Source organism: Lethenteron reissneri, chromosome 5 (assembly GCF_015708825.2).
Source record: "Lethenteron reissneri isolate LAM-NWPU_2019-01 chromosome 5, ASM1570882v1, whole genome shotgun sequence".
Taxonomy (NCBI): domain Eukaryota; kingdom Metazoa; phylum Chordata; class Hyperoartia; order Petromyzontiformes; family Petromyzontidae; genus Lethenteron; species Lethenteron reissneri.
In genome coordinates, this window is record NC_083783.1 from 9028038 (window position 1) to 9049850 (window position 21813).

General features: G+C 52.1%; 1 protein-coding gene across 2 annotated transcripts in view; it reads left to right on the top strand.

Moving 5' to 3' along the window:
* Positions 1 to 21064, top strand: part of AGPAT4 (1-acylglycerol-3-phosphate O-acyltransferase 4) — a 46904-nt gene extending 25840 nt beyond the window's left edge. For both annotated transcript variants that reach the window (XM_061568062.1, XM_061568053.1), the window contains 8 exons: positions 5224 to 5431; positions 6047 to 6216; positions 8239 to 8400; positions 9314 to 9467; positions 11333 to 11435; positions 12039 to 12114; positions 14997 to 15195; positions 17154 to 21064. In XM_061568062.1, the coding sequence (XP_061424046.1) occupies positions 5254 to 5431; positions 6047 to 6216; positions 8239 to 8400; positions 9314 to 9467; positions 11333 to 11435; positions 12039 to 12114; positions 14997 to 15195; positions 17154 to 17242 (1131 nt within the window). In that variant the 5' untranslated portion in view covers positions 5224 to 5253 and the 3' untranslated portion in view covers positions 17243 to 21064. The remainder of the gene's footprint in view (positions 1 to 5223; positions 5432 to 6046; positions 6217 to 8238; positions 8401 to 9313; positions 9468 to 11332; positions 11436 to 12038; positions 12115 to 14996; positions 15196 to 17153) is intronic.
* Positions 21065 to 21813: the final 749 nt, after the last annotated feature.

Sequence of the window (21813 nt, forward strand, 5' to 3'; positions counted from 1 at the left end):
CTCCGGGGACGCAAATGTTAGTACCCTTGAAACTTCGGCGGCCCCTCGTTAAGGGTGCTGGGGCACAAGGAGTACTGTTGGGACCGTCTAGGGCCGGGGTTAGTGGACCTGACTTACTTCCGGCCCAGACCATAGTGAGGGGGGATGGTGAACCCTTCATCGCGGTCCTAAATGTGGGCTCGCGGATGGTGGTGGTCCCACAGGGGACCGTGCTTGCTCACGCAACGCCGGTGCCGTGTGAGGAACCCGCCGTAAATCGCGTCAACACTGTCCCTGCGTCGCGACCGCATTCGGACAGCGATGAAGGGTGGCTCGAGGCGCTTTGTGCGGGATCGACGGACCTGTCCGATTCAGAGCGTCAACAACTTAAAACACTACTGCGAGAATTTTCCGACGTTTTTAGTCGAAATAAATATGATTTGGGTTGTACTCACTTGCTGCGTCACCATATTGACACGGGTGACAGCGCGCCAATTCGCCAAAATCCGTTTCGGTTGAGTCCCGCCGAAAAGGACCATGTCAAATCGGCTGTTGATGACATGTTGGCCGCAGACATCATTTCTCCTTCCACCAGCCCTTGGGGAGCGCCGATCGTCCTGGTTAAAAAGCAGGACGGTTCGTTGCGGTTTTGCGTTGACTTCCGGCGTCTTAATAAAATTTCGGTTGCCGACGCATACCCGCTCCCTCGGATGGATGAATCGCTTGACGCCTTGGCGGGAGCGCGATTCTTTTCCACACTCGATTTACTTTCGGGATTCTGGCAGCTTCCTCTGGATGATGAGTCAAAGCCTAAAACTGCTTTTCGTACACCGCACGGCTTGTTTCAATTCAACCGGTTGCCGATGGGCTTACACTCAGCGCCGGCAACTTTCCAGCGTTTAATGGAATTGGTTTTGGCTGGACTGCAATGGGAGTCGTGCCTCATTTATTTGGATGACGTTATCGTCTTTGGTAAAACTTTTGATGAACATCTCCAGAGGTTGCGGGCGGTTTTCCTAAAGATGCGGGCTGCTAATTTGAAATTCAAGCCCCAAAAATGCCATTTGTTGCGTGATTCGGTGCGTTATTTGGGGCACATCGTGGGACGCTCAGGTATTGCTACCGATCCCGCCAAAACGCAGTGTGTCAGCTCCTGGCCGACTCCCACCTCGGTGGGAGAGGTCAGGAGTTTCATTGGGTTCGCGTCGTATTATCGACGGTTTGTTGCTGATTTTGCAACAATTGCTAAACCCCTGCACGCTTTAACATCTAAAGGGGTTCGGTTCCACTGGGGTCCAGAGGAGGAGGCTGCGTTCCGCTCCCTTCGGGACGCCCTGGTAAAAGCCCCTCCCTTGATTTACCCTGATTTTTCGAAGCCCTTTTTGCTCGACACCGATGCGAGCAACACGGGTATTGGGGGTGTGCTTTCCCAGGTGGTTGATGGCGTTGAACGGGTGGTCGCGTACGGTAGTCGGGTGTTGTCTCCTGCGGAGCAGAGATATTGTGTCACCCGTAGAGAACTGTTGGCAATTGTTTTTTCATCCAACAGTATCGCCCATATCTGTACGGTCGGCATTTCACCGTCCGCACAGATCATGCGGCACTACAGTATGCCCTGCGAGTTCAACAACCATCGGGACAGTTGTCTCGATGGTTGGAGGTTCTCCAGGATTTTGATTTTGAGACCACCTACCGTAAGGGCGTTCGCCATACCAACGCGGACGCTCTGTCACGCATGCCTACCACCTCGGAATGTGCATGCCTCCTGGGGTCGGGACGTTGCAGACCTTCGGGGGACGCATCGCTTCCGATCCTGGCAGCCACCGACGACGACGAACCACTGCCTGATAATTCGATCGAACAACAGGGAAGGGATTCCCTGTTGGGGTTGCCCGTCACTGAGTGGGGGCGCCTCCAAATGGAGGATACCTCCCTCCTCGGGTGGCGTCGTCGCGTCGGGGGTGCTGGGCGGGTGAAAGGTGATTCAGGTGCATGGGAAATGGTACAGGGTCTGCTCATGCATTGGGACGGCAAATCACAGCGACATCGGCTGGTCGTCCCTTCTGAGTTGCGAGGCAAAGTGGTGTGGGCCGCGCATGAGCGCCTGTTACATCTGGGGACTCTAAAGACCCTTGCACTGATACAACTAGATTTTTTTTGGCCTGGTATGACAAAGGATGTGGGGGATCTTTTGAGTTCATGCCCGCGGTGTGCGCAACGGAAACCGCCGGCACGGGAGTCTAACCCGCCTTTACAATCAATCAAGGTGTCCAGAATAAATGAGCTTGTCGCGCTGGACATCTTGGGCCCATTTCCCGCCACCCCCAGGGGCAATAGGTATTTGCTGACAGGGGTCGAGTATTTTACGCGCTGGCCCATGGCCTGGCCCCTTGCCAACCAGTCGGCAGCAGCCATCGTGGACGCCTTTGTTCAGGGATACGTCCTGGACAAAGGTGCTCCGGAACGGCTGCTGACCGACCAGGGTAAAAATTTTTCCAGCAAATTACTTAAACAAGTCTGTGACCTCTTAGGCACAAAGAAAATTCGGACCTCCCCGTATCACCCACAGACTGACGGAATGGTCGAGCGCCTGCATCGCACCATTTCGTCAATGATGGCACAGCAGGTCTCAGATTCACAGACTGATTGGGACCTGCATATTCAGGGGGTCTTGGCGGCATACCGGATGGCACCCCATGCAGCTACGGGATTTTCCCCCTTTTACCTTATGTACGGTCGCGAACCCGACCCGCCTGTTCGCGCCCAGCTGCAGATCCCCGACCCGCAAGGAAAAACTAAATTGGCTGACCACGTCAAATTTAATCTGGCTAAATTAACAGAGGCGCGGGATGCTGCGAGGTTGAACTCGGACCAACGTCAAAAGGGCGAACGAGCGCCTCAGGCTGGGTCGGGCGCATGTAATACAGTGGAAACCGGGGGACAGGGCATGGTTGCACTGTCCCCAAGTGCCCCTGGCTACCTCCCCTAAGCTGGCGCGGCCGTGGCGGGGCCCTGTGGAAGTGGTCGAGGTCTTGCGACCACAGTGCGTGCGCATTCGTTGGGGGAAGCGGCGATGGTTCGTGCACCCCTCTCGGTTGAAACCCTTCGTCGCGGTACGCAAACCCACTTCACACATGCGTGGCCAGACGTGTGGGGGGTCGACCGACTCACTAGGTCCGTCTCCACCGCGCTCACCTAATGCCTTGCCGGCCGTGCCACCTCCAGGTGCATCGAGACTGACGGGCTCACGCCCGACCACCCCTTCTGGGGATACCAACAGTCACGCGGCATCAGAGGAGGTCTCACTCCGGGACGGACGATTACCACCTGACGGTCCGCCACCCGGGGTTTCCCCGTGTGAGGGGCCCGCCGCAAGGACACGCGCAAAAATGCGCAGACTGTTGTGAAACCGCAAGATGTGTATATATGTTGTGTTCATTGTGTGTTGTGTGGGGGGGTGTGTTCCCTGCCCATTGAATTTACATACGTTGTGCTCACCTGCTGTTGTGTGTATGGTGGCTTCGCTGCAAATTGTATATAGCTTGTTCTTACGGAATTCGTATTTATTCAAGGGGGGGTGCGTCGGGTTGTTTTTTTCTTCTTGCTGTTGCATTTTTTTTGTGTTCTTGTTACCGTTCTTGTTATTGTTGATAATTAGTGAGGCACACGCGCGGTTACGGTAAAAATTCATTTTTATTGTCATTCTGTATGTTGGCAGCCGGGACGGCTGCGAGCTATGTAGGGGGGAGTGATGTAGGGATGTTAGAGAGAGGGCCGTTATGTATGGCAGTCTATGGGAAAGAAACACAGTGGGCGGGGCTACGTGTGTGCACAGGGAGATGCCCTCTGCGACGTCCGAGCCAGACACCCTGGGGGGGGCTGGTTTGGCGTTATGATCCCCCGGGGCCCCACCCCTCAAGGAGGGTTGGGTATAAAAGGGGACGTTATATGGGCTCGGGAGTTAGTTATGTTATAGTTAACTAAGAAGACTGAAGACGTCTTAGATAGAGCCCTGGACTCCCTCGTTCGATGTCCTTGTCAGGGCCGAACAGGACCGAGCCAGCGGCGTGGTCCCGAAAGCCAGAGCCGGTGCTCTTCTAAGAGCTGGTCTGGGACTCCGGGTACCGGCCCGACTTACCAGTGTCGGGCCAAGTAGCCTCCCCTAGCCCAGTAGTGGAGGACTGTGAGGTAGGCTAGGACTTAGCCAGGAAGTGTATCCTTGAGCTAGTCGGGTGAGGGGGCCGATACCCCCTCCAGTGCTGTATGTCACATACGAGTTGTGTTGAATAAATATCCGTGTGCCTCCACCTCGGCGTCAAGTGTCTTCACCGGTACTTCACTTGCATAGAGTTTTCGCTTCTTCACTCGTGTTAATGTGATTGTGCTGTCAGCCTCATGTCACGAGACACGTATCCAGGGGTCATTTGAGAACCCTTCAAAGCGACGCCTGCATTTTAATTATGTTCTGCATTGATGTGTATGTGATTATGTGTGTGTGTCTGTGTGTCTTTGTGTGTGGGTGTGTCAGTAGCGGTTATGTAGTGGTTAGCACACTGCACTGTAAAACCGGCAACGCGGGATAGATTCCCGCTCACGGCCAACACCGGTGACGATTATCTGAACCAGTCCTGGGCCTCCCCTAGGTCAACTCAGTCGCAAATGAATATCTGGGATGGTGTCAAAACATTGCCATGAGTGAGACAAAGGCGGCCGGGCGTGGTGCTGGCCACTCACCCACATCGTGTGCCGTGCCAGCCTTCATAGGTCCTCGCGAACAGCACATTCCCCAAAAGTCTGTTCAGCCTATACGGGGGATCTTTGTCTTTGTGTGTTTCTCACAATAATTAGCGGATCACCGGGTGGCTAAAATGCACCAGGTTAGCATAGTAGGGTAGCATAGGTGGTGTCTGCCAGTCATCGCCATCAACCCGTGGCACCGGGGTCTGTTCCGTGACCGGCTGTCAGCAGCGAGCCTTCGACACTTCATATGGCCTCCAGGTGCACCTAGCCTGGCACGAGCCGTGGTGACACCACTGCTGCTTAGTGGCGAATGGCGGTTGTTGTTGTTGTTGTGTGCATCTTGTTACTGACCACCCCACCACCTCATGCACCGTGCCGGCTTTAATCGGTGCTCGCTAACGGTACTCGTCCCAACGGCCTGAAAAGGCTGAATGGGGGGGGGGGGTCTTTGTTTATTTGGTGTGTGTCAAGCGCTATCTTTATCTCTGTGTGTGTGGCTGTCAGGTTGTAGCATCGTCCGCACGTCCATCCACCATGGGCCTGTCCAGCTTCATCAAGTCACAGTTTGTGCTGCACCTCCTCATCGGCTACATCTTCTTGGTGAGCGGCCTCATCGTGAACTTCCTGCAGCTGTGCACGCTGCCTCTGTGGCCCATCAACCGCACGCTCTACCGCCACGTCAACTGCCGCCTCGCCTACTCGCACTGGAGCCGTGAGTGATGGGGACACGGTGGGGGGGGTGGTGGTGCTGGTGGGGGGCGGGGACACGGGGGTCACATCGGGTGGGAGACAGGAGTGGGTGTGGGGAGATACGTGAGAGATGTGGTGGGGTGGAGACGCAGGGTGGACAACGCTTTAGGGGGAAACGGTGGAGCCGTGAGTGATGGGGACACGGGAGGGAGGGAGACACGGGGCTGACATGGGGAGAGAGAGAGGAGTGGAGGGGCGGGGGGTTGACTGGGGATGGGGAGACACGCGGGAGACGAGGTGGGGTGGAGACGCAGGGTGGACAACGCTTTAGGCGGAAACGGTGGAGGCGCGAGGGGGAGAGAATGGGGGATAAATGGAGGGGGAGACACAGCAGCGTGAAGACACAGAGGGAGACATGGTGAGCATGCATGATGAGACGACAGACAGTGACAGGGGACTGGTAGATAGCGATGTTGGACTAGGATACGAGACTTATAGGCAAACGGATAACTAGAGTGAGATGAGAGCTGTAGGGAAACCGTGGCGGGGGGGGGGGAATTGTTACAGAATCCATGCATATGCATAATTTTTCTTCCTTGTCCAATGCATCCGCCGCCCCCCCCCGTCTCCACCGCAGAGCTGGTGTTGTTGCTGGAGTGGTGGTCGGGCACCAGCTGCACCATCTACACGGACCCGCAGACCTACGAGCACTTTGGCAAGGAGCACGCCATCGTCGTGCTCAACCACAACTTCGAGATCGACTTCCTGTGCGGCTGGACCGTCTGCGAGCGCTTTGGGGTGCTCGGGGTGAGCAGGCGTGGGGGGGGGTCCCCTTTGGGGTGAGAGGGGTGAGAGGGGTGAGAGGGGTGAGAGGGGTCTTCTGCTCCGACCTCTTTTCTTTTTTTTTTTCCTCTCTCTCCTCCATCCACTTCTTCTCTCTGCTCCATTCATCTTCTCTTTGTTTTCTCCTCTTTTGTGCTCCATGTTCCCCTCTTCGACTCGGCTCCTCCCGGTCCCTATCTCACGTCTTCTTGCTTCTCCTTTCATCTCCTTCTCCCCCCCCCCCCCCCTTCCTTTCATCACCCCCTCCTTCATTCTCTCGTCTGGCCGCTATAGATTTCCACTCGACAGGCAACGACCTTGAGCTCTCGTTTGGCCAGATCCTGACAAAGCGCTGTGTAGCTGAGTGGGCCTTACCTGGTAAATATAGTTTTCAGTTATTATAAACTATCGATTCATTCGCGTATGATTTTGGTGCATGTATCACGAGCATATGAATCGCTATGAAACCGCGGATCGTCGTCGCATACCTACCGGCCCTGGCGTGCGCTCGTGACCGCGCCGTGTTGTAAGAGTGCGGGTCGGCTAGAAGTGCAGTGTGCGGTGCGTTCCCGCTGCGGTCCACGATCCTGCGGCGGCAAATGTTTAAGGCGAAGCGATCTGCCCCCCGTCCGCGCCCTTGAAAACTGCCTTTCAAAAACAGAGGGCACGAAAATTATAAAAGCCGCGACTAAATGACGACCGGGGTATATCCGCGCGCGATTCTCACCGAGCGTGCGAGTCATCGGGACGAAGAAACCGGTGAGGTGTATCTGATCGCAAGCCGCAATACAATTTCACAGCATTCGCAAAAGATCATCATCATCATTCGTGGGGGGGCGGGGGGGGCTATGGGGCTAATGTTATTTATTTTTCTGTGCTGAAACAGATCTTGTCTTTTTTTGTTATTGTACATGCACTAGTACATATTGCTTTTTGCCAATAGGATTTGAAAATAAGTACAAAAAATGAATGCAATTCGAGACAAAATAGATGGTGGTGGTGTTGCTGCTGCTGGTGATGATGATAATGATAGTGGTGATTTTATCTGTATCCATAGTGTAAGTGGCTGTAAGTGTCTGTATATATATTAAACTTCTTTTGCACTGTACGTAGCCAACCGTGCTAATCAGAGGTGCGGGTGAAGGACAACAAACTAAATATAGAAATTAGTTTTCAAAGTGGAGATATATTGGTGGTGTCAACAATAGTGGTGGTCATGTATGTGATGGTAGTGATTGTAGTGATGGTATTGATAGTATTTGTTGTGTTGGTGGTCATAGCGTTGGTGGTGGTTGTGGTATTTGTGGAGCGGTAGTGCAGCGGTTAGCGCGTCGTGCTACGAACCCGGTGACCCGAGTTCGGTTCCCTCCCACGGCCAACACCAGTAACGATTATCTGAACCGGTCCTGAGCTTCTTCTAGGTCGACTCAGCCTCAAATGAGTACCTGGTGCCGTGTGTGAACATCGCCACTAAGGAGACAAAGGCGGCCGCTGGTCGCGGTACTGGCAACCCACCCTCTTGTGTACCGTGCAGTGCCGGATTATCGTAGTAGCAAAAGTATCATATGCTACAGGCCCCGCACTTTAAAGGGCCCCGCGCTAAATGCTTTCAAGCTATCAATTCCGGTTCAGTGATTCTGCACTTGCTCTATTACTATAGTACTATACTGCCTTAGACTTTTACGAACGACTGGGTGTTTAAGGTTAGCGATGTGTCGTATTATCTGGCTGTTTCGGAAATGAAAAATACAATAACTTAACTGTGCAAATTAAATATTTATGTTTTAATATTTGTGTTTTTTTTTTAAGTTAGGGTCCCTTTATAACATATGCTACAGGCCCCGCACTAGCTTAATCCAGCACTGGTACCATGCCAGCCTTCATAGGCACTCGCTTAACAGCACTTCAGGTTATACGCGACATCTTTTGCCTTTGGTGGTGGTGTTGGTTGCGATGGCAGTGAGGCCACATCACGAGCCCTCGCCGTGTCTGCGCGTGCGTCGCCAGAGCTCGAAGGTGCTGGCCAAGAAGCAGCTCTCGTACGTGCCGCTCATCGGCTGGTCCTGGTTCTTCCTGGAGATCGTGTTTTGCAAGCGCAGCTGGGCCGAAGACAGTGTGACTGTGGCACGGGACCTGCAGAGGCTGCGTGACTACCCTGAGAACTTCTGGGTACGCGCGCTCACACTCACGAACCCTGTTGTGTTCGTGCGTCTGTCTGTGTGTGTGTATAGTGTAGCGGTTAGCGCGCTGCGCTATGAACCCGGCGACACGGGTTCGATTCCCGCTCACTGCCAACATCAGTGACGATTATCTGAACCGGTCCCGGGCCTCCCCTAGGTCGACTCAGCCTCAAATGAGTACCTGGTGCGGTGTGTAAACATTGCCACTAGGGAGACAAAGGCGGTCGGGCGTGGTGCTGGCCACCCACCCCCTCGTGTACCGTTCCGGCCTTCATAGGTGCTCGCTAACAGCACTTGACCCTACAGTCTGTTAAGGCTATACAGGGGATCTTTGTCTTTGTCTTTGTGTATGGTCGGGAGGTGCTCACTGACATCACTTGCCCCAAACTTCTGCTAAGGCTATATGGGGGATCTTTGGTGGTGGGGCGTGCTAGTGCCGTGGTCATCGCACTGTGCTATGCGCTTGGCGACCCGAATTCAGTTCCTGCTCACAGCCAACGTCGATGACGAATATCTCAACAGCTCCTGGGTCTCCCTGCGGCAAACTTGGCCTCAAATGAGAGCCCCGGTACGGTGTTTAAACCTCAGCATTGGGGAGACAAAGGCGGCTGGGCGTGGTGCTGGCCACCCGCCCCCTCCCGTGCCGTTCCCGCCTTCATGAGAAGGAAGAGCGTTCCAGATGGCCGCAGAAGCGCATCTGAAAGTCTGTTGAAGCGACGCGGGCGATGTTTGTCTTGTCTTTGTCGCGCTCTAGATGAGCTCAGAAGTACATCTTATCGTCTGTAAAGGCTCTACAGGGGATCTTTCTCTTGTTCTTTGTAGTGTTCCAGACGGCCGCAGAAGCGCATCATCGGAAAGTGTGTTAAGGCGACACGCTAGATCTTTACATCCTGTCCTTGCAGCTCCTCCTGCACTGCGAGGGCACGCGCTTCACACCGGAGAAGCACGCCATCAGCATGGAGGTGGCGGAGAGGAAGGGGCTGCCCAAGCTCAAGCACCACCTGCTCCCCCGCACGCGAGGGTTCGCGCTCTGCGTGCAGAACCTGCGCGGGACGGGTGAGCGGCCGCGTTGGCGCGTTTCTTTTTTTCCGCGCGCCGCTGGCGGCCGTGATGCGCGCGAGCCGGTCTGATGCCGTTGTCAAGGGGGTTGGTACCCGACGCGTCGTTGTTCGGCGCGATGTCCGACGGGTTCGGCGCACGGGCCCCGAGAGCTTCCGTTGCACGGAGAAGTTCCCGGCGCGTGGAGCGAAACGTCGGATATCTTTGCTGAACAACGCGCGGTGCAACCCGAAAACGCATCGGAGAGCGTAACCCCTCTGCCGTTCCGATAATGTACTCGTACGTCGTAACTTTTTCTTCCGATTCCGTTCCGACGGTGGACGTGTACATCATCAAAACTATACCGGAAGAATTTTTTAAATAACTTTATCGGTACCGAGGCTCCCATAAGGCCATGCTGGAGGGCGTGTGGCACTGTTTGGTGCCAGCTATCATAGAGTGCGGTCGTGTCGCTGCGGTTCTGTGGCACTATGCCTCTCTAAATAAAATTAACGCTGATCTGCTTGCACGTTGAGATTGAGCGATGAACGGGACACCCACCACCCTGCAACTTTCAGACATCTCAGAACAGAAAATCGGCTTAATTGACCTAATGTGCATGTAAGGCTTTTGTCGATCAGCTGCTGGATGAGGGCCTCCCTCGTGCCGTGCGGATCACGGGGAGTTTATTTATCCATGCTTATTCTTGGGTTTTTTCGGTAAAGTCACGTAGGTAAAAAATAAAAATTCATAAAAGTAAAATAAAAATAAAATAAAAAATCACGACGTTTCGGAGGCAACACAAGCCTCCGTCTTCAGGTGGAACCGTCACAGCACGCTTGCTGTATCAAGTAAATGATTTTTATTTTATTTTTATTTTACTTTTATTAATTTAAAATTTTTACCTACGTGACTTTACCGAAAAAACCCAAGAATATGAATCCTTGCAGTCACGAAAGCTTCAAATATAGAATTGTCCATGCTTCCTCGCCGTGACGCGCAGTGCCGGCGTGGCGGGGCTAGGCCCACGTGCCGAGCGTCGCTCTACTCAAGCTCTTCCCACGCCCCGCTGTGGGACACCTTCAGTCGTTGGTCAGTGCAGGTTGGGGCCGTAGACGTTAAAGCACAGTGCGAGTACAGCGTTTGGATTGTTTGCGTCGCTGCTGTCCGCTGACAGCGTAGCCCCGCATCAGCCTTCCCGCACCTGTTGTGTCATGCTTTGGCAATCGCGTGTGCAAGGGCTGTTCAGGTACGACCCTGCTGAGCTTGAAAAGGGTGCATTCTGAGTGAGTGATTTGATCGTAGATACATACGGGTACACTGTACATTACGGACATTCGACTTATGAAATTTCAGAGATACAAACAAACCTGTCTGTATGTCCAGTTGCCTGTTCGGACCGAGAGTCGTAAGTTCAACTGGCGGTGGTGGCATCTACATCTGCAGAATGTGAAGAACCAGTAGCATCTACATCTGCAGAACGTGAAGAACCAGTAGCATCTACATCTGCAGAACGTGAAGAACCAGTAGCATCTACATCTGCAGAACGTGAAGAACCAGTGGCATCTACATCTGCAGAACGTGAAGAACCAGTGGCATCTACATCTGCAGAACGTGAAGAACCAGTGGCATCTACATCTGCAGAACGTGAAGAACCAGTGGCATCTACATCTATAGGAGACTATACAACGTTTAAAGCCATTCCCTGTGTTTAGTGTACATGCCGTACAACGTGTCTGGAATTGACAGGAGTAAAGTTGGACTGAAGAACAAATCGGCTTACGAACAGACCTCTGGAACCTAACTCGTTCGTAAGTAGAGGAGTGCCTGTATTATTATCATCATCATCATCGCCATTTCCGTGGTGTGCATGCGGAGTGCAGTGCCGGCGATCTACGACTGCACCCTCAACTTCCGCGGCCACACGAAGCCCTCGCTGCTGGGCGTGGTGTACGGGCGCACGTACAAGGCGGACATGTGTGTCAGGTGTGGGGCTGCCTCGCCACGCACAGCGCTGCTACCACCACCACTACTACTGACACTGCCAATAGATCCACCACTATTGACACTGCCAACACCTCCACCACCACCACCACTACTGACACTGCCAACACCTCCACCACCATCACTACTACTGACACAGCCAATACTGACACCGCCACCACCACTACTGACTCTGCCAACACTGACACCGCCACCACTACTACTGACACCGCCGCCACCACCACCACTACTACTGACACCGCCACCGCCACCACTACTACTGACGCTACTACTGACACTGGCAATAGATCCACCACCACCACTACTGACACTGCCAACACCTCCACCACCACCACCACTACTGACACCACCACCACCGCCACCACCACCACTACTACTGACACTGCCAATAGATCCACCACCACCACCACTACTACTGACACCTCCACTACCGCCACCACCACCACTACTACTGACACTGCCAACACCTCCACCACCACCACTACTACTGACACCGCCACCACCGCCACCACTGGCGTCATTGTTGCCACTGCTACCGCTAGAGGCTGCCAGGGGTTCACCAAGATTCTTTGATTTTTTTTCCAGGAGAATCCCGATGGAAGAGATCCCTGAGGATGAAAAGGAGTGTGGAGACTGGCTCAACAAGCTTTACAAAGAGAAGGTAATAAGAATGATAATAGTGGCGATGGTGATGATGATGATGATCCTCTTCTTTGCTTATGACCGCATCGCCTGGGATGTGCCAGATCGCATCAGATCTGAGAAGCTCAGCTGGGGGGTGAGGCCTGGCTGGCGCTGAGATGGGCGAGTTGCGCGCACGCCAAGTCGTCGTGCACACCTGCAGCGCTGCGATGCACATCGCTCAAGAAGTGCTCACTAGTGATGCCATCACATCTACCCCTCTATTTAAGGAACGAAACAGGATGATTTCTCCACAAATCTGGCTGTCGCCTGATGAAGATAACTGTAATTACTGACGAAACGTCGTACTCGGATGGTAAATGTTGTGGCTTTGCTCTCCAACACACCGGTGTGCTGTACTAGTGACGAATTGGCCACGTTCTGTTTACGTGACAACCCTTACTAGTTGGCTGTGTCGGGGTGGTGGCGGGTTTTAACGACACATTTGTATATTTACGCGATCTAACCCAAAACAACCTTTGTTATGGATGATATTGGTCGCGCAAGCCTATGTGATAATCTGCACGGCATTCTGTAAAACGACGAGGAAAATAATTGGAAAAAGAAATTTGAGAACACGAAACAAACATGACCGAAGATGTCATAGCAAGAAATGGGAGCATGAGAGCGGCAAGTTTCAGGTTTCAAGTTTATTTTGTTTAACCAGGTGAGAATTCAAGAGACGAGGCATTAATCTGGCAGTAGGAGATGATGATTGCTGCTGTGTATAATGATCCCATTTGTGTAATTTATGGTACATATTTTTTTTATTTGACCGGCACCGTCCTCTGTAAAGCTGACGGCGCCATAGTGTTACTACGGTTACTACACACCGCAGTATTAACCAGGGCGGCCGCTGCTGGATTCGAACCGTGAACCTCTGCAACAAGCGGCAAAAAAGGAGGTTTGTGATTGGCAGTTCAGAATCAGAATCTTTATTTATGCTGGAGGAATCCGATGAGCTATGAAGCGCTTTTTTTTTTTACAGATGTCCAGTTCACAAATGGGTACCCTTAGGGAGAGAGATGGATCCGGAACACAGGAGATCGATGTATTGTTAACATTCTTGGAGAAATAATATGTAGATCACTATTGCAATAGAATAATCAAATCCCAGCAAACGACCTTTTTAACACATTCCTGCGGAGGGAGCTGGTAGGAACGTTCGGTTGCTCGGTCAATGGCCAGGGTCAACGGCGGCGTGGTGTATTCCGCAAATATGGCCGACTGAGGGCGGGCACAAGCCGGCGTGAGTAGGTTAAACGTTGAGTTTTATAAGGGCACCACATGGTGACCAGCCCCCCCCCACCCAGCCCCTCCCCACCCTCCCCACCCAGCCCCTCCCCGCCCAGCCCCTCCCCACCCTCCCCTCCCCACCAAAGCCCCTCCCCACCTTCCCCACCCAACCTCTCCCCACCTTCCCCTCCCCTCCCTTCCCCACCCAGCCTCTCCCTCCCCACCCATCCCCTCCCTGCACGACGGACACAATAATCCCCTGTGGGCTGGTGTAACCAGGAGGTTCCTACCAGTAACATACATGAACAGGAGGAAGTTACATCTGTCACACTTGAAAAAGCAAAATGCTGCCCTCAACAGTATTAACACAGGGAAAGCTGCGACCTGCTTTCAGGAACAAACTTAGCAGAGCAATTTTAACACCCCCTTGTTTATCGTTTTGACCGCCGTGCCGGGAGATCGAATCAAACCGACGACCCCTCGATCGCAAGTCCAATGCGCAAACCGTTGGGCCGCTGTCGCGGCGTCGACGACGAATCTACGCGTCGTTAAATACCCAGCGCTGAAGCCGGGCCGAGCCAGTGGAGCTAAGTGTTTCGGTCACAGGCCCGTGGTTCTCTGCCGTAGGCGAATAAAAAAAAAAAACCGTTTGCTTCCACTTAACCGGCAAGGGCTTTCAATTATGAATGAGCCTCGTGTAAAATTAACTTGCACGCGATCTGCTCGAGGCGGCTGCGCACACACGTGACCGGCCGTTGCATTACGCCTCGTCGTTGTCCCCCATTCACGGCGTCCGGGACAATTATTTCCGTGGCCGCAAAGCGCGGCGGACGCGTTGCGCTCACGCTGTGCTGCGTGGTGGCCGGCCCCGCCAAGTCAGGCGTCTGTGAAGGAGAGCTTTGTACCTAATCGGATTCCTCCAGTGTAAATACAAATTTCCCATTGTGAAAACGCTCGCCTTTGGGCGCCAGCCTTACAATTTCACAATTGCAAGGTCACGAGTTCAAACCCTGGTCGACCACATCGTCATCAACACCACCACCAGCATCCCCCGGGGGTTGATTTTGCGGTTTGTCGTTTACCCATTATCGTCATTGTTTCTGTCTCTTGGTGTAATCCGAAGCTTGCATTTCCATGCTGTGCGTGCACTTTTCAGTTTTTGTTCCATTTGTTTCGTTTATGGACGTGTTTCTGAGCCGTATGTCAGCTTTCCAACAGCACTCGAAGCTCCTCTCATCCAACTCTGCATCATGATGTTCCCTGTCGACCGTTAATCATTGCCCTCGGCACACACATTGCTCTGCTGCTACTTCTTACAGGCCTTCCTCTGACCGATATTTGCAATTATTTCGCAAACTGACCCTTGGGCCTTGAATTAAAATGATAAAATTGTGCGACTGATAAAGGCAATCGTTGGTACCTTATATGACTTTAAAGCCATACGTATGTTGTATTTAATCACGGTACATTTCAAGACTTGTTTATTACGTGTTTAATTTTTTTGTGGCTATCATCTGAAAAAGAGCTATATAGCTCGGTGGGCCTTACCTGCTAAAATATAATTGTTAGTATTTTTAAAATATATTTGTTTTAATACGTGTAAAACAAAACCAAAATATTTTCTAGGATGATCTTCAGGAGGACTACGAGCAGTCGGGCAAGTTCCCGGGACAGATGTTCCAGCCACCCAGGCGCCCGTGGGTGCCGCTCAACTGGGCCTTCTGGGCCTCGCTGCTGCTATCGCCGCTCTTCCACTTCGCCGCCGGCGTTGCCACGAGCGGCTCGGCCCTCGCCATCGCCGGGCTCATCGCCGTCGTCATCGCCGGTGAGCGGTAGAGGTCGCAACCGGGTACCCGATACCCGTACCCTACCCGATACCCGGCTATCCGTACCCGGCCGGGTACCCGGCCGGGTACGGGTAGCCGTTTGCGACCCTACTGCGGCCGGGTACGGGTACGGGTAGGCCGTGAGTCACTGGTGAGTAGCCGTTTGTCCCTCATTTCGGGTAGGGTACGTGTACGGGTAGGGAACGGCTACCCGTACCCAGCCAGGTATGGGTACGGGTACCCATTTGCGGCCCTGGTGCGGCCGGGTACGAGTACGGGTAAGGAATCAAAACCCGTTTGCGACCTCTGGTGAGTGGCTGCCTCCTCAGCCTACCAGCGGTCTCCACTGCTGCCTTGCCTGCCCTACCTGCTGCCTCCATGTCTCTTCCCATCACCACTGAGTGTCTCTTTCTGTGGGGGGCGATAGTGTAGCGGTCAGCGCGCTGCGCTACGAACCTGGCGACCCGAGTTCGATTCCCGCTGACGGCCAACACCAGTGACGAATATCTGAACTGGTCCTGGACCTCCCTTAGGTCGACTTAGCCTCAAATGAGTACCTGGTGTGGTGCGTAAACATCGCGACTAGGGAGACAAAAGGCGGCCGGGCGTGGTGCTGGCCACCCACCCCCTCGTGTGCCTTTCCAGCCTTAATAGGTGCTCGCTAACAGCACTTCCTCTAACAGTCTGTGAACGTTATATGGCGGATCTTTGTCCCTGTTACAGATAGGAAGTGCCCTAACCACTGCACTACGAACCCAGTGACCCAAGTTTGATTCCCGCTCGGGGTCCAATAACAGTGGCAAATATATGAACCTTAAATGAGTACCTAGGGGAGACAAAGGCAGATGGGGGTTTGCTTGGGCAGCCCCCCACCCTTTTGTGTGCCGTGCCGGCCTTCATAGGTGGTCGCGGTGGTGAGATATTAAATTCCTTGCTTGGTATGCAGGAGGTTGTGGGTTCGATCCCAACCCTGACGCCTGTATATTTGGAGTTTGTGTGTCTCTCCCCGTGGTCATCTGGAGTTTTGTCCGGGTTCTCCGGTTTTTCCCCTCCTCATTTATAAACGCGCGTTTAGAGTATTTGGCTGTTACAAATGTCTACGTGATGATGAGCCACTTCGTTGGGCTTTTGTTTGTGGCCAGGTCACTTTTCAAAAAGAGCTATACAGCTCAGCGAGCCTTACCTGGTAAAATAAATATAGTTGCAGTTAATAGTTAACAGCACTTGACCCAGCAATCTATGCAGGCTAAATGGGGAGCGGGGGATCTTTGTCTTTGTATAAGCGTGTTAAGTGTGGTGGTGGTGCCTTGTGAGCACTCCCAGAGCGTTTGGGAGACCCTGTAAATATTTAACCTCCGATCAGGACGGTTGGCTACAGGTCAGTGTGAAAGAATTTCCACGTACTGTACATAACGTACGTACGTGACCACTGCACCGCTCTGCCAAATGTGCGCGTGCACAGGCATAAGTAGGCCAAGTCCGGAACTTACACCGTATGCTTTATGTATTTATTCAGTGGGAAATTAAGCCCCCATTACACACACACACACACAAAGTGCTTGCCACAAATGAACCACGATACCTCGCTGATGTCGTCAAGGACCATCATCACGCGAACTCCGGTTATCATCCGCGCAGCAGCAGCAGCAGCAGCGGCTTCTGGTTGGCCATCGAACAAAGACGCTCACCGCATCGCGCACTTTTCAAATGCGCTTCTGAGGCCGTCTGGAACGCTCTTTCTTCCGATATTAGGAAGCCACTGGAGCTACGCACTTTTCAATCTAGATGATTTAAAACTCGTTTCTTTCGAACTGCTTTTTGTGTTGAGTTTGTTGTCCTTCCCCCTAGCACGGTTGACTAAGTACGGTGTGAAAGTATTTCAATATACGTACGTACATATGTATAGTTTAACCTCTTGTCGCTTTCACCGTTTGTGCCTCCGTTCTCTGGTGTGCAGCGTCGGTGGGGGTCCGCCAGCTCATCAGCGTCACGGAAATCGACAAAGGTTCCAGCTACGGAATCAATCAATCCAAGAAGTGCAGTTAAGAGAGTACGGGATCAGCACAGTGTCCCGTGACCCCCGTTGCGTGGAGCTTTTAATAATAATACTGTTGATAAATATTAAAAGGAAATATTAAATAAAAATGAGCAAAAGCTGGAATCCGTAATGCTGCCAAAAAATTATCGCAGTTTTTAATGAAATCTGATTTTTCTATTTTATCTTTCTTAACGTACATTTTGCCTTGGCCTTACCAATTGCTTCTGCAGTTGATTTTTTTCGAAAGCCCAGAAAATGTTTCCGCCCAAAATTATCCCCCCCCCCCCTCCCCGCATGTGCTCACATATCCGTGTTACGGTAAACAAAGAACGCATTTCCTGAGGCAGGGGGCCCGGGTTCCACCTTGATATCCCCATTTCCAGCTGAGCCAGTGCAGGGCCCTCTGCTCTAACTACGGGTGATCTTCCGCCGGGCATTTGACACGAGCCCCAGAAGCAAACCGCCGCACGCTGTTCTCGCAAGACGTCTGAATCTGGCCGGTGGCCCAGCAGGGCCAGAGGCGGCGGGGGAGGGGGGGGGGGTGTAATGACGTCACACAGTCTGCATCGCCTGCGCGCATCTCGACTCGAGCGTGTGACGTGTGACGTCAACGGCACGCCTCGGCTTCTGCAGTGGGAAAACCAAGCCTTGGGGGTCTCCTGATCCGTGTCCGGCTTGGTTCGGCGTGGCCCCGGACTGGCTCGGTTGTGCAGCGGGGAAAAAAACTAGAGGTGTTTGAGAACCTTTAAAAAAAATCATGTTGCCTTTGGCCCCACAAGCTGTTGAATCGTAACTAATGCACCGCTTGAAAGGGTTTCCTGAAGATGTTTTTTTTAGACTTGTAAAGAAACGTCGTGTTACTTAAAACAGAAGAAAACATTATTTCGAAAATAGTTAAAGCACACTTTTTTCTTAATTTAAAAAAAATATATATATAATGTCTCTGGGAACATGCTTCCTCGTGTACGCTGGGCTTAAAGAAAAAAGAAAGCTGCCTAAGGCAAACTTGATTTTAAAAACAAAACTGCATAAGGCAGTTTTGTGCCTAAGGCACTGAAACCTTTATCATTCTCATATCTGTTGTTTACAAACGACCAATCAAAACCGTACATCTTAGGAAAGCAGTGGGAAGCGCAAATTCGTCGCTTGAAATCAAGGAACAATCAAATGATCGCATAACATATTTTATATCGTGGAACTCACAAAAATGTGCCTAGTGGCGAGTGCACCACTCGTTACGTAAGAAATGTAATGGCTCGGTAGAGCGTCCGCATGGCTTGCCTTGCCGCTCGCCGTTGACGCGTGCTCATGCCGTCCGTCACGGAAGAGTTCAATGTTTACGTCTTTGAGTGCAAAGTGTGTGTGTCGTGCGGGCGCGCGTGACCTTAGGCGCGTCGGCTCCGACGCGACGCGTACGCCTGCATCGTGAGCACGCGCAGCGCAGCGCGTTTATGCAGCTTGTGTGTGTGTGCGCGCGCGTTGTGCTAGACTTATGTACAGATTCCCCCCCCACCACACTCCCACTGTGTAGCCGATCCAGGTCCTAAGAGCAAGAGCTGTGTAAGCGAGCAGCCTACGAAGGCCGGCATGGCACACAATGGGGTCGTGTGACCAGCATCATGCCTTTGTCTCACCAGTGCTGGTTTTTAGACACTGCACCAGGTACTTATTTATGGCTGAGTCGACCTAGGGGAGGCCCAGGACCTGTTCAGATGACCACCGCTGATGTAGGCGGAAATTTAACTTGGGTCGCCGCGTTGTGGCACAGTGCGCCAAGCAGCACGCTGTCGCTCTCCACTGCTTGTGTTCATGTGCGCGCACATGCAGTTGCTGCCCAGTGCACAGTTATGTACGCGGCTACACGCATATACGCACACAGACGTACACGGTAGTGGCAGTCACGCTTGTGAGATGTTAACTACTTCGCCTGGTATGCAGGAGGTCGTGGGTTCGATCCAACCCGTGGTCATGTGGATTTTTCTCCGGGTCCTCCGGTTTTTCCCTCCACATTTAGAAACATGCTTTTAGAGTATATGGCTGCTATACATTTCCACACGATAAGCCACTAAGTTGAGCTATAAGTTGTGGTCAGGTCACTTCTGAAAAAGAGCTGTATATAGCTCAGTGGGCCTTCGCTGGTAAAATAAAAAGTTTAGTTAGTTTAGTGTTAGTAAAATATCAAAACGTCGGGATTACCCCATGCTGCACCAAGCACACGAAGTTGCTCGTCTGTTACCAGCAATTCCATGTTCCTGTGGCAGGGAACAGTTTGTCCATAGGGTGACAACTGTTTGACTTAACTGCATGCAGCGGTGCAGCCTCATCAGATGGTACTGATTGTTTGCCAACCCCAAAGTGATGGCGGTGATGAGAATTTTACAAACCCCAAATGTACCAATATGAGGTCCCAACTGAGACTGCTAAACAAATTGAAATTCGTCATCGGACATTGCCTCCGTTCACGTGGGTTAAATGTGTGTGCCTTGTGGCGGGGTAAATTGTGCATATTATCCCACCTCTGGGATGCTGTCATGGTGAGCACACTCGACTTGCAATCCAGAGGTCGTCGGTTCGTTCTCCCGGCGTGGAAATCAAAACAATGGGCAGATTTCTTAAATCCATCTCCCCTCCTGCCATAAATGGGTAACGCCGCAATCGAGCAGTAGGTCACGAATGGCAGGGTAAAGTGCGAGTACTCTCACCAGAATTTCGGGCCAGCAGCATTGCTAGAGTAGGCCAAATGCCCTCGAGAGAGAGGATCTCTCTCTAGAGGGCTTCCTCTAGTGTAAGCCCTTCCACCAGCAGTCACGTGAGCGGGCAATGGCAGGGGGCTGCACCTTTACCCATTCCACCTCGACCAGGGTGCGGGGTGATTTCCTGTTCACGTGGCGAGATTAAATGAGCCCTCTGCTGGAGGACTGACTTTGTCACCCCCCCCCCTCCCCACGCATACGTATGCACGGGCATGCGGCCAACCTTTTTTCGTTTCAACTTCCCCCATTCACAAGGGCTCCCCTGCCCTCCCCTGTCCCCCCAGGACACGACTTGAATATCGTGATGCTGCGTTCATGCGACCGTCTTTGGCTTTGTAAGAGTTCTGTTTTGGGTGCGCCGTGTGCGTGTGACCTGTGGGCGCGTGACGAAACGTTGCTCCCGCGTGGACGCGTCTGCTGGCGCGCGTTCCAAAAGAGACCGTTCAAAAAGAGGAGTTGAGAGAAAGAAAAAAAATGGACCGCTACTTTGTGCCGGTTTTTAACGTGTGAATCGTGTTTGGAAGAAGAAGAAAAAAGCCCTGTGTGGAGTAAACTGGTAAATCACGTGTGGAATTCTATAATTTAGCATTATTGCACGAATTGTGACTTGTTACGCTATCGGTGCCGCGTCGTATGTGCTTGTTGAACTTCTTTCGAACCGTACGATGCCAACCGCGCTAATCGGCGGTGCGGGGGAAGGACAACAAACTAAACCCAAAAGGCAGTTCTAAAATAAATTAGTTTTTAATCTAGATTCGTAAGCACATAGCTCCAGTGGCTTCCTAATATCGTCGTTACCACCCCTCTGCGGGTCCTGCAGTCAGCGGAGGGTCGTGCGTTATGCCACACTTCGAGAGGCATTACTCGGTGGAGCTGTCTCACCGGGCGTCAGATGACATCCCATGATAGTCTGTAAAGAGTGGTTTGCCCAACTGAATCACCACCACCACCACTCCCACTAATAACGATATGAATCTCACTAATCGTGTCACGTCTGCCCCCGTTGTTGCCTGATCACAAATGCTGTGCGGAATTGTAAATAAAGATTTTACTACCCAACTGTGTCATTGTGCATGTGTGTGTGCAACGGTTAGTGTGTTGCGCTAAGAACCCGGCAACCCGAGTTCGATTCTCGCTCACGGCCAACGCCAGTGACGATTATCTCAATTGGTTCTGAGCCTCCCCTAGGTCGTCTCAGCCTCAAATGAGTACCTGGTGCAGTGTATAAATATCGCCACTAGCGGCCGGGCGTGGTGCTGGCCACCCACCCCCTCGTGTGCCATGCCTTTATTTCAAAGATGTTGGCGATCATGGCTTACCATTATCTCTGTTCATAATTTTAATCGAGAAATATACACGACAAAAAACATGACATGTTATAAATAAACATAGGAGAATGTATTCACGGTGGGTTATAGGGACACCAATTATAACATTGCCGGTAAGTATTTAAAATAAAAAGTTTCATGATGGATACAATTTCATGCTAATTGCAGTTATTCCCACTTCGACTTAGACTAGGGGTTGGTAACCAAAATAACGAGACATTTTTTTTATTCGGTAAAAAACTCAATATTTAAAGAGGCGCAATACATGTGAAAGGGAGGTGGTCCTTCGTAACGTCACAAAGCAGGTTATCGACGCCTGCCCATGTTAAACTGGACTGCCATGGTAAACTGGATTTCCCATGGTAAAACTTGACTTCCCATGGTAAAACTTGACTGCCATTGTATAACTTGACTTACCATGTTAAAACTGAACTCTCGTGGTAAAACTGGAAATCCATGGTAAAACTGGACTCCCATGGTAAAACTGGACTTCCCATA